General features: G+C 38.3%; 1 protein-coding gene across 1 annotated transcript in view; it reads right to left on the reverse strand.

Annotated features, from left to right (window-relative positions):
* Positions 1 to 6,427: 6,427 nt before the first annotated feature.
* The window catches only part of LOC139729317 (uncharacterized), a 51,141-nt gene continuing 41,021 nt past the window's right edge, over positions 6,428 to 16,547 (reverse strand). The window contains exons 33-34 of the mRNA XM_071640247.1: positions 7,221 to 7,361; positions 6,428 to 6,576 (exon numbers count right to left, since the gene is read on the reverse strand). Coding sequence (XP_071496348.1) covers positions 6,428 to 6,576; positions 7,221 to 7,361 — 290 coding nt within the window. The remainder of the gene's footprint in view (positions 6,577 to 7,220; positions 7,362 to 16,547) is intronic.

The raw sequence follows: 16,547 nt of genomic DNA on the forward strand, positions 1-16,547 counted from the left end.
GAAAGTGTTAGGAAGTCCTGATTTGCTAAAAAAATAGACCCGCTATTGAAGTACATGTACTGTATGTGGCATATACAGTAAGCCACACACGCACAGACACACAGAGATAAAAGGACAAACAGACAGACAGAGAGACAGACAAACAGACAAAAAGAGAGACAGAGACAAATTGCCACTGACCTGGTCTCTCACAGAGAGGTCCAGAGAAGCCGCTGGGACACACACAGCTTCCTCCCAAACAGGTTCCTCCATTCTGACATGGGCCTGGACAGTCTGGCACTGGTATCAAAGAACATGTTTGCTATTCTCATTGACTACATGAAGTCTGGAAGGACAAACCTACATACAATGTGTTTATTCCATTCAAAATTTTCTAGTGTTCTCATCATAGTTTGCAGTTTGCCATTTTCCTCTCTTCAATGAATGGTGTTAACAAACAGGCAATTGAAGACAATTAAATCAACTTGTTTGTTTGTTTCATTTTAAGTATTTCTCTGATTCCTATATGACAGAGTTGCTCAAACAAACAAACTAAACATAGCTTTCTTTGGGTAGAAATCTTGCCATGGAAACAAATTAGTTTGTTTAAGTTCTGATTGATGTTTTGATTTCCGAACATAAGCCATTGAACAACTGCAATTTTTATACTTTCCTGCTTGTATATCAAAAGATATGGAAGGAGAATTATAATGCATCCAATAAAAGATAAAGCTTTTTTTTTTGGGGGGGGGGGGGGTTTCCCTTTAACTTCTGATGTTTAACATTTGATGCAGTAATTCAAACAAAACTAATATGTCATATACAGAACTTCAATTCTTCACTATCATATGCTGAACTTCAATTCTTAACTAAGCAATCTTGAAATTTGAGTAGTTTCAACTCCTCCTGGACCCAGAGCTGATAATGAATAAAACCACCATGTTAACAATAATCATACTGGTAGTCGAACAATAGGCAAAGGGATGCAGGAGCTTACCCTCCACAGAGATGACCACTGAGTTGGTCAGAGTTCCGATGTAGCAAGTGTAGATGCCGTTATCATTGGGGGTCAAGTCTTGGATCATGAGGCGGCTGGTGTGGTCATTAAGGTACTGGACATTGATGTGGTCATTACCGCCTATGTGTATGAAATGAATTCAGCACAGAGGATTAACACTTTCAGGACGGACTTATTTTGCTATTACACACATCTCCCACAGATATCTGCCTCAGTATTCTTGGGACTAGTCTTCAATGGGTTAACTTCACTGACAGATATAATTGTCGGTCTTGGTTACAGGCCTATGTTCTCTCTCTGAAAATGCATCCCATACAACATTTCACACACAGAGATAACAACAATCACTCAATCATTTCAATTGGTCAATTGTTCAAATCCAAACTTGCAGTGGTTCATGTGGTTTGGAAAAATTAAATGTGGATTTGATACAAGTATGTGGTGCTAGTAATAGACAGTCCTACTGCATTTTGGTTATGATAAATAATTAGCTCAGTGAATAATTATAAAACTGTTAAAGTTGCTGTACTGTGAAATTAAGTGAAGATTTGCATTTTTTTTGTTCAAAGCCACTGAGGGTGTTTGAGAAGGATTACTCCACCTCAGTTGCACATGAGGGAGGGAAACAACATATATGCCGGTAGAGCTCCAATCATCAATTATACATTCAATCTCTGACTCCTTTATTAACCCATAGTCTCTATGATGTGATAATCCTGGTAGCCTTAACACATAGCATACCCAGTTCTGGGAAGCAATGGGGTAAAGCCTACCTTGTCCGATGGGTAGGACTGCCACACCCCCTGGGGAGGTCCAGGTGGGGCGAGGATAGTTGCTGGACGTGGAGATCTGACATACGTAGCTGACGTCATTACCAATGAGAGGAACTTGGTTGGGTGGGGGAATCACAGTGATGACGTAATCTGGACCGACTGCAAAAAGTCAGAAATCAAATGCACACAATTGCAGTAAACCTCAGACAATACACATGAGGTTATGATGAAGAATATGTTTGATAACAATTATCAACAGATTGCAAAACATCGAATTAACTTGATTTCACTAAAAAACTACTATCCTAACTCCAAAGAAAAACCAACTTTTGATGGGAATATGAGTAGCTAAACATGACTATTGATGGGAACATGAAGCTAATATTTACCTTGCATGCAAACAGGGGTACTGGAAACACAGACGAGAGGATTGTAACACGTATACCAAAAAATACTGAATATAACACAGCTCTTCATCAAAAGAGGCACATTTGAATACAGATGACTTTTGCATTCTAGCCCCTGATTATGCCAAGTTAAAGGAAGAGTACATACCTCTGCGTTCACATCGCAGCCCCTCGAAGCCTTCAGGACACACACACTGGCCGCCCACACAGCTTCCTCCATTATTACAAGGATACTGGCAGTCCACTTCACATAAGAAATATAAACGTGTCAAGAAAATTAACTAGAAATGTCGCTATGGCGACTGGTACGCCTCCGCCATAATGCATGATTCTCCTAATAGGTCTAGATAGTACATGTGGACAATGTGTGATTACATTTTCACAAAACTGGCAAAATATTGAAATGACAGGTTTGTCACAAATGTGTTGAATGTTCACCTTCCTTGACCTTGGTTTAATTGGATGAATAGGAGAGCATGTATTTTGGGGATTTAAGGACTTTAACTTGACTTTGACCCATACATACATTTATACATTGAGTAATTTTCATGGTACCGCTTTGGAGAAAAAGTGCAATTTCTGTACTGAATAGTAAATTGTTACCATGTTCATCTGGCCTTTGACCCTAAAATTCATAAGACAATCACTTTCAGGTAGAACATGCATAAATATGCAGTAAGTTTCACGATAAATTGAGCCAATTCCGAGATATGGAGGAAAAAGTTAGTTCAGCACTTTCACTTGATCTTTGACCTTTTGACCTTTGAGGCAAAAAAAGAAAAGGAAAAAGAAAAAAAAAAAACTCTCCAGAGAATTTCTATTAGGTTACACATGCATACACCAAGTGTTAAAAAAAAAAAAATAATCCTGCTGGCATTGCATGAACATGAGTGAAATAGTAAAATTTTGAAGTGTTGCACTTGACCTTTGACCCCCATGAACCCCCTACATTCTCTAGATAATCACTGCCAGTCAGTACATGTATATACTATGTTCCATGAAGATACCTTGAACAATTTTCAAATTTACAGAAAAAAAAAGACGTTTTAATACTTTTACTCGACCTTTTGACCTTTGACCTTTGACCTCATGACCCAAACTTTCACCAGAGAATCTAAATTGGGTAATACATGTATACACTAAGTTTCAAGAAAATATCTTCAGGCATTGCATAGATATGGTGGAAATAGTGAAATTTTATGTATTTGACCTTGACCTTTTGACCTTTGACCTCGAGCACGTGCACCCAAAAGTTGATAGGCACAACTTCACCCCCTAATACACATACATGCCAAGTTTCATTAGGATACCTCAACAGGTTTTGATAGTTACCTTGTCCACAAAATTCATTACGGACGGACCGAAAGACGGACGGACGGACGGACGGACGGACGGACGGACGGACAACCCGAAAACATAATGCCTCCGGCACCACTTCGTGGCGGAGGCATAAAAACACATGGGGATAGAGCCTTCTCTTTGGTTGCACCATGTCTGTGGAACTCTCTACCAATCCCACTTTAGAATTGCAACAACCTCGATACCTTCACATCTGAACTGAATACATGATTTCTTTTTTCCAGCAAAGTAAAGGAACTGAGCAATGACTTTGTCTCCTTAGTTGAAAGGTGCATGTAGAATGGGTGCTGACATGTTTTCCTTCAATGTAAAGTTTACATGCAAGAATGATGGTGTACAACTGTACATTGTCATTAATTCTTTAATAAGATCAAGGAAGGTCACATGTCTTCATGTTTGATTTTAGCTTTTAATTTCCATGCAAATATAAACAACACCTAAAGTATCCAGTTTATTTCTTACTATTCATCCACTTGCATCATTCATATTATGGTATTTGTGCTATTAACAAGAGAAAGTTTGAGTTTTAGTTCAAGGTCAGCAAATCAATGTTTTTTTTAAAGCAAAAGTTTTCATTAGATATTAAATCTCTTTATTTTCCAAAGGTTCATATCATCTCATTTGGTGGTACATCATAAACAAGACATCAGATTGATGGCTGAGACCTGATAAAGTTTTGCATGTGATTGTGTGTTTGTGTCTATTTCATGTGACCACTGAGGAAACCACATTTGTAAAGCAAGCTACCGTGGGAAGAGTGGTTTCAAGTTCCCTCTAAAGGACCAGGTAATGAGGTAAAGATGCCTTGGCTACAAGCATAATCCACTGCTTCCAGCAGACTTGAACCAGTGACCTTATGACTGAATGTCTGCGAGTCTCAGGCCACATCAACTCAACCCTTGACCCTTGACCTGACCTTGACCCTTGACCTCACCTTGAGAGGAGATGGAGATGGTGAAGTAGCTGGTGAGGGGGCCCAGGGAGCAGGTGTAGATACCGGTATCCAAAGTCTGGATGTTGTTCAGAACCAGGACAGTCGATGTTGGTGATAAGTACCGCACTCCCACTCTCTGATTGCCTGCATTAATCATAGGGGACATTCAATGCACTCAGTAGTAATTGATCAGATTGATTGATTTGATTTGATCTAATTAGATTTATTAATTTTCTTTATGGCATCACTGACAATTCCTTTCATTTACAATATAATTAAACATAATATAGTCTTAGTAATAATGAGTAATAAAAATAATGAGGATTTGTACAGTGCTGTACATAACTTTTATAAGGGGATTTCTTACCTGAATTACATGTACAATATGAACGTATGTTAAAATTGAGCTTATGGTAATGAAATAAATTTTATGGAAGTTTACAGGGTAATAACAGAAATTAAAATCTGAAGCTAGACATTGCTTCAGCTATCGTATCACTCTGAATCACTGTGCTACTGAAGCTGATTTGAAGTTGATACCTTGATTGATTTCAGCCACGGGATTCCCGAAGGGGTCAACCCAGCGAGGGATGGTCAGATCGGTCATTCCAATGATCTCACACACAACGGTCAGGTCGTCACCGACAAGGGGGAGGTCACGGTTGCTGGGTGTGAACCGAATGGTCACTGGTTTCTTTACATCTGAATGGAGAAAGCAACATAACATATTGCTAAGTACAATCAAACCAATCATGATCATAAGAATGGGCACAGGTAAGCATGCTATGATTTTTTTTACCCTGAAAGTGCTTTGTTTGCCATACATTGGCACAGATGTCTGCAAACTAAATATCAATGAATTCAGATTACCTATTATTCCTCTAATCCATATTGTTTCAACATGGCCTTCCTGTTGGACTGAGGCACATTGCTACACCTTAACCCGTTAAGGACGAGTCCCGAGTATACTTGGGCAAGCATCTACGAGAAATGCATGTTGTAGCAAAATCAAACCGTCGTCAACGGGTTAATGGGCTTGCTAACTTTATAGCTTGGTATAGTTTGAATGGATTACATGGTACTGAATGCTGTTGAGGAAGCATGGCAAGTGCCTGAAACATACAGAGTTAAAGAAAGCTCATGTAATGTTCAGCAAGATGAAAATTTAGTCCAGTTGACAGAGGGCTCCAATAATAGAATAGTTACTGGTTAATGTATTGGTAGAGGATTTACCTCAAAAGAGGAATGGGTAATGAAAACAATGGAAGAGAAATCAACCCGGTGTCTACGGGAACTGGTTGGCTCCTGTTTTGAACCAATAGGAATTCTAGTAATCTCGGAAGCAACATAAATACTAGTGAATGGATGATTTCCTGAAAACAGGATGCTTACTTTCACAGAACTGTCCTTCATGGTCCATATCACACTGGCAGACTCCATTCAGGCAGGAACCTCCATTGATACAAGCAGGTATGCATTCTGAAGTTTTGTCATGTTTGGGAGAGAAGCATGGGACATAAAAATAACATTAGATGAATTTAATCTCCAGACCCTTCTGCTTGTTCATCTGCCTGCTTCCTATTCTGTTTATATTCAGAGATGTATTCCTTTATTTCCCCTCACCAAAATAACACTGTTACTCTCTATAATTTATGTTTTACAAGGTAAAATATTTTGTTCAATTTGAAACTTTTTTGTTCATAGCAATCTTTGCAGTTTAAAACTTTTCAAAACCATCTGAATTTCTAACTCTATCGCTGCTCTCAAATTTGGTAACATACTGACAAAGACTCAAGTATATGTTTCCTATTCAGAATGGTATATCAGTGTAAAATTCCTTCCTAATTTGGGCAGATTGACTGAATTTTACTACTTCCAACTAATCTCTACCCAGTTAAATGATACATTAAAATTCAGATTACCGCTTTCATACTTCTCCAATGATATTCGCCCAAGACTAGATTGGCTTAATCGACACTGCCACAGCACCACTGCATGTCACCATACCTCTGTATTCACACTGGGGCCCAGAGTAGCCTGGTGGACAGAGGCATATCCCATCTGAACACGTTCCTCCATTCTGACAGTCTGGCACACAAGGCATTTCTAGGGTAAAGCACAAAATGATACAAATTCATGATTTGTGATGTTACAGTAAGAAAGGTAAAAAAAGAAATGCACATCAAGCGCTCATATTGTATGTTAGTGTTGTCCTCTGATTTTGAGTTGACTAGAATTTCTTCTCGGCTAAGAAAAATGTTGGTGTGACTCTGCATCAATGCAAAGAAACCACACTTTTAAGTGTACAATTCAATTCATGTGAATATACATTGTTTAAATCATTTGAAATTATACAGTATTAGTACATGAGAAAGGAGTCTCGATTAGGGCCTACTGGAGAACATGAAACATTGATTCATCGAGGTGAACATACTGCACTCTGGCCAGTCCTTACCTTTACATTACCCCCCCCCCCAAAAAAAAACAAACAAACAAACAAAAAAAAAACCAAAAAAAAACCAAAAAAAAACCAAAACCAACAACAAACCAACAAACAAACCACAAAACGAAACAAAACAACAACAACAATAGCACTATTTAAATATCTACTTGTCACTGTTCATTCTGATAAGATGTCTAAGCACTATATATCATACATAGGTACCTACAGTACATCTAACATTCATGTCCTACTAGCCTCACAAAAAAAAAAGTGGTACATGGGACTATCAATCAGACTTGATACATACTGTAAATGATGACAGTGAAGGAGCTGGTGTAGGAACCAATGACACACGTGTAGATGCCTGAATCTCCTCTCTCCACCATGCGGATGCTGAGCTGGGTTGCCGTGGGCGACAGGTGCTGGCTGCTGATATGTGCCGCTTCTCCTAGGGACAAAGAAACCAAGACAATAGCTATGTACCTCCACCATCTGACATTTAAATATTTGAAGAGTTTGTTCGCAAAAACCGATAAGTCCATATTAGCCAAATGGAGATATTTGCGATTAAAGGTCAAGAAAAATAAAGAGAATAATAAGACTAGATATATCGCTATGGCGACTGATATGCCTCCGCAATAATTCATGATTCTCCTAATAGGTCTATAGTACAATGTCTTGACAATGTGTGATGACAGTTTCACACAATTGGCAAAATATCAAAATGACCGGTTTGACACATTTAATGTGCTGAATGTTCACTTTCCTAGAACTAGGTTCAATTGGATGAATGATTAAAATGTCAGAGTGCAGGTATTTGGGGAACTGATGATTTTTACTTGACTTTTGGCCCTTTTATAAGTTTAAATGCATTTAGTTTCAAGGTATTGAGAAAAAATATAATTTCAGTATCAAATGGGAAAATAGCATTATCTAAACCTGGCCTTTGACCTTTGACCTCACAGTTCCAAAGAGAATCACTGTTAGGTTGAACATGCATAAATATGTAAGTTTCATGATTATACCTGAGTTACTTTTGAGATATGGAGGAAAAAGTGCAATTCAGCACTTTCACTTGACCTTTGACCTTTTGACCTTTTGACCTTTGGGCAAGAAACTTCCCACAGAATATATATTGGGTAATACATGTATACATCAAGTTAAAAAAAAAAACCTTTAGGCATTGCATAAATATAAGGAAAGTAGTGATACAGTGCCGACCGCGGGAAACGTCACGAAAACCCCTAGGGCAAATGCGGGAAGCCCTTTCGTCCGGGCGTACTAGGTAATACGCGGGCGTTTGGACGCGTACAGACGAGGGAAGTCGCCCGCACTTTCACGCTCGTCTAAACACCCGCATTTGCCCGAGCGCTCCAGCGCGGAATTAATGATATGAAAATCAAACTCTCCCGTCAACCATCGGCTACATGAAGGAAATTAGCTGAAATCGATCCGCGAAAACCTTTTGAAAAGTATCAGTAATTTGCCGGATGTTTGCTTTTACGTTCGAAAGTAAAATAGTAACCATAACATTCAGCTCCCGAATATGCTAAAGCAAATGTCGAATGATCCCTTTGACGTTTGGAAATGAATAACAATAATACTCCGTACGATGATTAAATAAATGTCGGATGTTTGCTTTTACTTTCGGAAGTAAATAGCAATAACATTCATCTCCGGAAGATGCTAAAATAAATGTCGGATCTTTGCTTTGACGTTCGGAAATGAATAACAATAATATTCAACTCTGTACGATGATAAAAATAAATGCCGGATGTTTGCTTTTACGTTCAAAAGTAAATAACAATAACATTCATCTCCGGAAGATGCTAAAATAAATGTCGGATCTTTGCTTTGACGTTCGGAAATGAATAACAATAATATTCAACTCTGTACGATGATAAAAATAAATGCCGGATGTTTGCTTTTACGTTCAAAAGTAAATAACAATAACATTCAGCTCCGGAAGATGCTAAAATAAATGTCGGATCTTTGCTTTGACGTTCGGAAATGAATAACAATAATATTCAACTCTGTACGATGATAAAAATAAATGCCGGATGTTTGCTTTTACGTTCAAAAGTAAATAACAATAACATTCAGCTCCGGAAGATGCTAAAATAAATGTCGGATCTTTGCTTTGACGTTCGGAAATGAATAACAATAATATTCAACTCTGTACGATGATAAAAATAAATGCCGGATGTTTGCTTTTACGTTCAAAAGTAAATAACAATAACATTCAGCTCCGGAAGATGCTAAAATAAATGTCGGATCTTTGCTTTGACGTTCGGAAATGAATAACAATAATATTCAACTCTGTACGATGATAAAAATAAATGCCGGATGTTTGCTTTTACGTTCAAAAGTAAATAACAATAACATTCAGCTCCGGAAGATGCTAAAATAAATGTCGAATGATCCCTTTGATGTTCGGAAATTAATAACACTAATATTCAACTCCGTATGAAGATTAAACAGATGTCGGGTGTTTGCTTTTACTTTCGAAAGTAAATAGCAATAACATTTGGCTCCGGAAGATGCCCAGAAAATGGCAGATGATTGCTTTTTACGTTTGGAGGTGAATAGCAGTAACAGTCTGCTCCATATAATAAAATAAATGTCGGATATTTGCTATTACATTTCGAAATGAAGAACAGTAACATTCAGCTGCGTTTGATGGTAAAGTAAATGTCTGATGTCTGCCTTGACGTTCAAAATGAAAAAACAGTAACATTCGGCTCCGTACGATGCTAAAATGATTGTCGGATGTTTGCTTTTAAATTTGGAAATGAATAACGGTAATGTTCTGCTCCGAACGATGCTAAAATAAATAACAGATTGTTGCTTTTACATTTGGAACTGATTAACGGTATCAATCGGCTCAGTTAGATGCTAAAATAAATAGCGGATGTTTGCTTTCACGTTTGGAAATGAAAAAGGATAACATTCAGCTCCGTAAGATGCTAAAATGAATGTCGGTTGTTTGCTTTAACATTTGAAAATGATTAACGGTAACATTCGGCTCCGTAAGGTGTCAAAATACTAGTAAATGTTGGATGATTGCTTTTGCGATCAGAAATGAATAACGGTAACTTTAGCCTCTTTACAATGCTAAAACAAATGTCGGATAAATCAGATAATTTTGCTTAACATTCGACGTCGTGCGATACCAAGTTGATTGCATAAACCTTCGACACTTCGTTGCTGCTCAATTTTATTTGATCTCGACATTATGGACGCTATACCTATTTGATTTAATTGTCCTTATTTTATCAACTTTCGACATCAGCCGCTACTTTATAGTTTTCTCGATCACTAACGTCGGACGGTATGACCTAATCAACTTTGGACATTGGTCGCTATTTAATAATTTCATCAACCTTACACATCGGTAGCTATTATTCCGATGTTCGTTATTCCGAAGGCTCTCTAGTCCGAAGATTCGTTATTCAGAAGGTATATTGTTCCGTTAATTTCATTTTCGGATTCATGAATCTTCAGAATAACGAACCTTCGGAATAACGCCACAAACGTTCGAATTAACGAACCTGTAGGTTTAGGGAATTTGTGTGTTTCGAATTTAACGACCCTTCGGAATTACGAACCTTCGGAATATTACGAACAGCACCCATCCGATTATCAACCTTCGACATCGATCGCTGCTTACTGATTTTATCAACCTTCGACGTCGACCGTAAATAACGTATTTGATTGACACTTTCGACGTCGATCGCTGCACATTAGATTGGCAAACCGTCGAAGTGTCGATCGCTGCCTATTTATTTACTGGTTCCCCAATTTCTGACTTAGTTACTGATTTAATCTACCTTCAACATCGGTCGGTCATTATATTGTAAGTGGCCACTTATTGTCTCGAGCTTGATATTTCCCAATGGCGTCCACGTCTACACACACACACATAAAAAGAAAGAAAAAGATCTGAGTCTTAAAGGTCTAACGAGGCGTGAAAGTCCTTGTGTGATGCTTTTAATTGTGTCATTCACAATAGTGTCACGGTCCCTAAGATGGATGAAAGAGGCGCAGATCTTAAGAAGCCACTTGAGTTGAAGTTTAACACCGTCTGTCTATTCTTAAAGTACACGATTTGTAGGGGGAAAAAAAAGACAAAGAGAGGGAGAAAACAAAGAAAACGTAGGAGAGAGAGAAGGGTATGGCGAAACCACCAGAGTGGCATTATGTAATCAACAAAGCTGCGTTTAACTTCACTCGAGTCCCCGAGAAGTGGTACTACACGTGCATGCATAATGTTTATCTTGGATACATGTACTGTAGGTACCCTTCTCTCATTTCATGATAAATTGTTTATACGTATCACATAACTATGTCAATGCATGTTTACGTCGCAATTTGTCCAATCGGGGTTTTCCCTCTTTAAGGAGTGCTTGCTTTCCAAGAAAAAAAAAGAAGGATGAAATTAATGATTATGAGCAAAACTGAATGCATTTAAGCAGCGGAATCGCGCTACATCAATAGCACTCCAAAATCTTCGAGTGATCCCGGAGGTCACTCCGAGTGAAAATGAACATTTTCACTCAAAATTCACTCCAATTTCACTCTAAATTGACTCCGTTTTAAATGTATCCACCCCTTCAAGTGTGAATGTTTTCATTTTTTTTTTTTTAGAGAAAGAGAGAGAGAGAGAGAGTAGGCCTACTGTGCATTGGAATACGAATCTCTGCTGTGCAGCGATATTATGATCGCTATAAAAACGATCAGTTCGATGAGCAAAGCACGTGCTTGCCCTGCCAGCAGTGAGTGCGCCATGTGGTTCTAACATACTCATCTTGTGTGCCCAGCGTGTTTTTATCACAGAACTCTTGTGTGTAGAGTTCTGTCGTTTTTACGTTATGGTCAATTCATGACGTGTGAGTGCTTCGACTTGACGCCTGTGAGATTGACAGGTGCCGTTTACGAGAATAAAAACTGTCAGTAGTGACTATCAATCCCAAAATTAGTTGCTATATAATAATCAGACTAATTACTTAAATGTAGAGTTACATGTAGTTACATGTATTTCGAATGACAATGCGCACATCCCCTTTATCATCACACTTTTGATACGGCGGACAGAAGGCCGTTAAATTTCATTTCAATGATTCGATACAATCATAGCTTTTAAAAGGTCCAATTAAACAAATTGGATATGAAATCACGGTTACAGCTCGTTATTCCGAAGGTTCGTTAGTAAGGTTCTTTAGTCCGAAGGTTTGTTAATCCGAAAATGAAATAAGGTTCGTTATTCCGAAGGTTCGTTAATCCGAAAATGAAACAAAGCTCGACTTACTTCGAAGGTTCGTTACGGACCCTATATCATTTCGGATCCTATATCATTTCGGATCAACGAACCTTCGAGATAACGAACCCTATTTCATTTTCGGATTAACGAACCTTCGGAATGACGAACCCTATGTCATTTTTGGATTAACGAACCTCTATGGTTTAGGGAATTTATGTGTTTCGGATAAACGAACCTTCGGAATAACGAACCTTCGGAATAACGAACAGCACCCGAAATCACAACGTCTTTATCTTGTTAAGATATAAGACAAAAAAAAAAAAGGTCCCTCAGTTCATGAACTTGCAATGTTTCTTTATTGCGTGTGTTTCTAGCTTGTATTTGGCACTCACGGAATGAATGCGCGTACAGTATATGGTAGGCTACATACTCGTGCTCTTGTTGTTGCTGAACATTTCCCCTTCACAGTGATTGTGTGTCATGATCGTTCAGTATGTTCAGATGGTGTTAGTGCGTTGATTAAAATGTTACCACAATAGATGCACGTGTGCTATAACAACGATCTGAGGTCTTTGCTACGCGCTGCTTTCTTGTTTACAAACATTGAATCTTGGTGAACTTAATTCACTATCGTCCCCATGCTAACATGCAAAAGAAGAAAACGCTTTTGTTCTTGTTTATGTGTACCATGCAGTGAACAGAAGGGGTAGTACTTGTCAACGCTGTGTTTTTGGCTCAAACTTTTCTCTCTCAAACTTACTTGGTTACGCAGGGGCGGATCCAGGGAGGACCGCAACCGGCGCCCGCCCCCCCCCCCCCCCTTTATTTATTTTTGTTGTTGTTGTTGTTGAAACAAAAGAAATGTAAAAAAAAAAAAAAAATGGGGGAGGGGTGCGTGCGCCCCCCTTTAATTTTGTAAACGCGCCCCCACTTTACGGAATTCCTGGATCCGCCCCTGTTACGGGATAATACCTATCAGAATTGTGATTTTGGTGCAAGCTGCATGGCAGTATTGATTTTGAGACACTTCTATGGTCCGTCAGCACCTGATTCTCTTTATGTGACGATGTGCACGTGAAAAGCATTCAAACTTTCCCATGTTTTTGCTCTTGCGTTAAAGGCGTATTAATTCACCACGTACATGAAACAAAACCCCCATAGTTCTGAAATGTGAGTTATAGGGATAGAAACAACCGCTAGAAAAAAAAAATTGAATCCGTATGATCGAAAATACAGTACACTATGTGAACGGTTACAGTTTGCTATTCCGAAGGTTCGTTAATCCGAAAATATGAGGTTTGTAACTTGTTATTCCAAAGGTTCATTTATCAAAAAATGAAATAAGGTTCGTTATGCCGAAGGTTCGTTAATCCGAAAATGAAACAAAGGTCCTAATTCCGAAGGTTCTTTACAATCTATAAGAGAAATACTGATATCTCCTTATATTCTAGGCTTTATTACAAAAAATTATGTAGGATGCTTTGCACAACGGACCTATTATGCATCACATGTGATATCTAAAACATCTTTTAAATCACTGCTCCCAAAGGTAAACATATGACCTTTGTGTATCTACTCGTTTGTGTGTATGTGTGTACGCGTGTGTGTGTGTGGGGGGGGGGAATAGTTTCCTCCTTCTTCTTCTTTTTTGTTAGAGTTTATCTTAGTTGATCTTGATACAGTGTACCTCTTTCGGTGCGCCCTTTCTCTTGTTATGTCACTTCATCTGTTTCTACATTTTGAAGCAAAGTAATTTGTTCAAGCATTGTGTATGTCCTCGTAACCGTAATGTGTCATTTTGCTGCGATGAGTTGGTTCTAGTAGGCCCTATTATCGCTGTGAGATGTAATTTTTGTAATAACGTGTTGAGAATAACAGATTTTTGTTTCTGAACGAAAGGAAAATGACGGAATTGTTTTGATAACCAATGTGGATGACGCGTTGAGAATTCTGATTCCTGTTTCTGAACGAAAGGAAAATGACGGAATTATTATTTTGATAACCAATGTGGATGACTACCTTCTATAAGTGATTTTGGTGTGAAAAGAGAGTTTGCTCAAAGAAATGCTTCTCATGAATGGTCAACGAAACAAAATACATCATACAATGCAACGTGACTCGCGTGCATTTAGCAAACGAAATGTCTAGACCTTTAAGTTCAAGTAAAATGCATAAAACACAGAATAAGAAAGCAGACAAACTAACAAATATGGAATTAATGACCGCAGGCGTAACGTAGGAAAACCTGACACCTATGCTTGAAGAAATTCCCACAAAAGCAGAGCGCAAGATAAAAGAATACATGTGCGTAGTCCATACAGGTCGTGATGCGCTCGGTCGAAATGCGTATGTCGCAGTAAACGAAATTTTAGGCATGTCTACACATGTATATATAAATACTTGAATTCTACATACATTGTATAGTTTTATCTTTACAATAATATATAAAACAACCCCTTTCCGCATCCCTAGAAGTCATAAAAGAAAAAAAAAAGAAAATCGCCCTTAAAGTTCAGGTTATGTTCAAGCTCACAACCCGTTCCCCCCCCCCCCCCCCATGATGCAACAGTCCTGCTTAGCGACGGCGTTAACGCTTCATCGCACACACATAAATGGCGACAGCTTGGGTGTGTGAGAAAATTCATTCTTAAATGGATGCACCCCCATGGCACTCAGGATTATCACTGACCCTCCTATGCCTTTTGTCTATCCACCCTCCTGCTTTAATCCCCCTCCCTTCACCTGTTGGCCTCCTTGCCCATGACCTCCCATCCTCTCCTTTTGTTTTCTTTGTTCCGTGTCCCTAGCCTGTCCCTGACTGTTCGTGTTGTGTGAACTTCTTTATAATGTGATTGCTTTCCCTGCCTGATTATCATTTTGCCTCTGACGAAGATTCTTCTGGAATCAAAAGCTCAGGCCCCTTTAGAGTATAGACTCCATTTTACTCCTTTGGCACGCCACTGATATTCGATAAGCAGTTTTCAGCATTTTTGTGTTTGTTTGTTTTGTTTTTGTTTTGTTTTGTTTTGTTTTGTTTTTGCTACAGATAATTAGCCAATCACAAGACAGATATAATTCGATTCTAACCAATACCAAAATACGGTTGCCTGAATGTAAACTTTGGTGTGTTTGTGTTGTGTGTCGGCTGCAGTGTAGTTTGAAACAACAGAAACAGAAAAAAAGAAAGAGGCACGCAATGTGTGCTATATACGAAAAGCCTCATTTACCGAGAAAGTTGATCGCTTCCATTCTCCTCCCATGGCATGTTGTTGTCAATGGAAGCTAAAGAGAATGCTTTTAGCAAGTATACCAGTACCTAAAGAGGACCTGAGGAACCCGTTGTTTTGAATGCTGTGCTCGGTACGAGTTCAAAACGCAGTCGAAGTTATCAGAATGCCATTATAATAGAACTGATAGCTCTATAGAAAAACTTGTTTAGGTCAGTAAAGGTTGCTGTAATGCAATCTTTGTGGAATTGACTCATTACATCTGAGCATTTTGAAAAACGTGTACAGTACTTTCGTTTTGCATATAAATGTTAAGAAATAGTTTGAACTATGAAAATAAAAAAGTATGGTTACTTCAACGATGTTGAATAGTTCGATTAGCCGTGATGCATAAAGTGAATTCATGAATTCATCTGACTAATCCTTACCGATTGATGATCACTTCTATAAGCCAACAGTTAAGCTGAACTGCTTTGGAGTGATAAGACAGGTAAACGATGAAAACTTGGTACATGTTGTATGCTATTATAATTATTATAAAATCCTGTAGCCAGAACTGATTTTACGATCATCTTTAACCTTTCAGAAAGTTCCAGTTTTCAACTTAAATAGTAGCGATAGCTTGTAAGAGTAAATTAGCATCCCTCTGACTATTTTTGGTCAATATGCATACTCTTAACCCTATTCTAACTGGGTGGGGGGGGGGTCAAATGGGTCAAATTGACCCCCCCCCCCACGTTTCGCGTCACGATTCTGCAACGCGCAAAGATTTTGCCGCGTCGTTTCACAACTTTTTTCATTGAAGTCTTCCGCATATTTTGAGACCAAATTTGCGACGTCTGAGTACACCGTTCTGAAGTTACGTAATGTTATGCAAATGCATGTCAACCGGAAAACAGCTCAAATTCATGATATCGTGTGCAAATTGAATGTAAATTGTGTTTTTGGGGTTAAATTGATATAAATTATAGTATTTCATCTTTGAACCATTGAAATTAATCAATTCTATATAGTGTAGATAAGCCTGAAAAAGTGCCTGCAACAAATTTTGAAAAACAACAGAAAACACAAGGTCGAACAATCAATAAAATACATAAGAAATTAACAAAACAATAAAAAAAACAAAAGAAATTGGTTTTGACTGTGC

The sequence above is a fragment of the Diadema antillarum genome, unplaced genomic scaffold (assembly GCF_040938485.1).
Source record: "Diadema antillarum isolate AM-2024a unplaced genomic scaffold, OU_Dant_1.0 scf00000020, whole genome shotgun sequence".
In the NCBI taxonomy this organism is placed as follows: Eukaryota; Metazoa; Echinodermata; class Echinoidea; order Diadematoida; family Diadematidae; genus Diadema; species Diadema antillarum.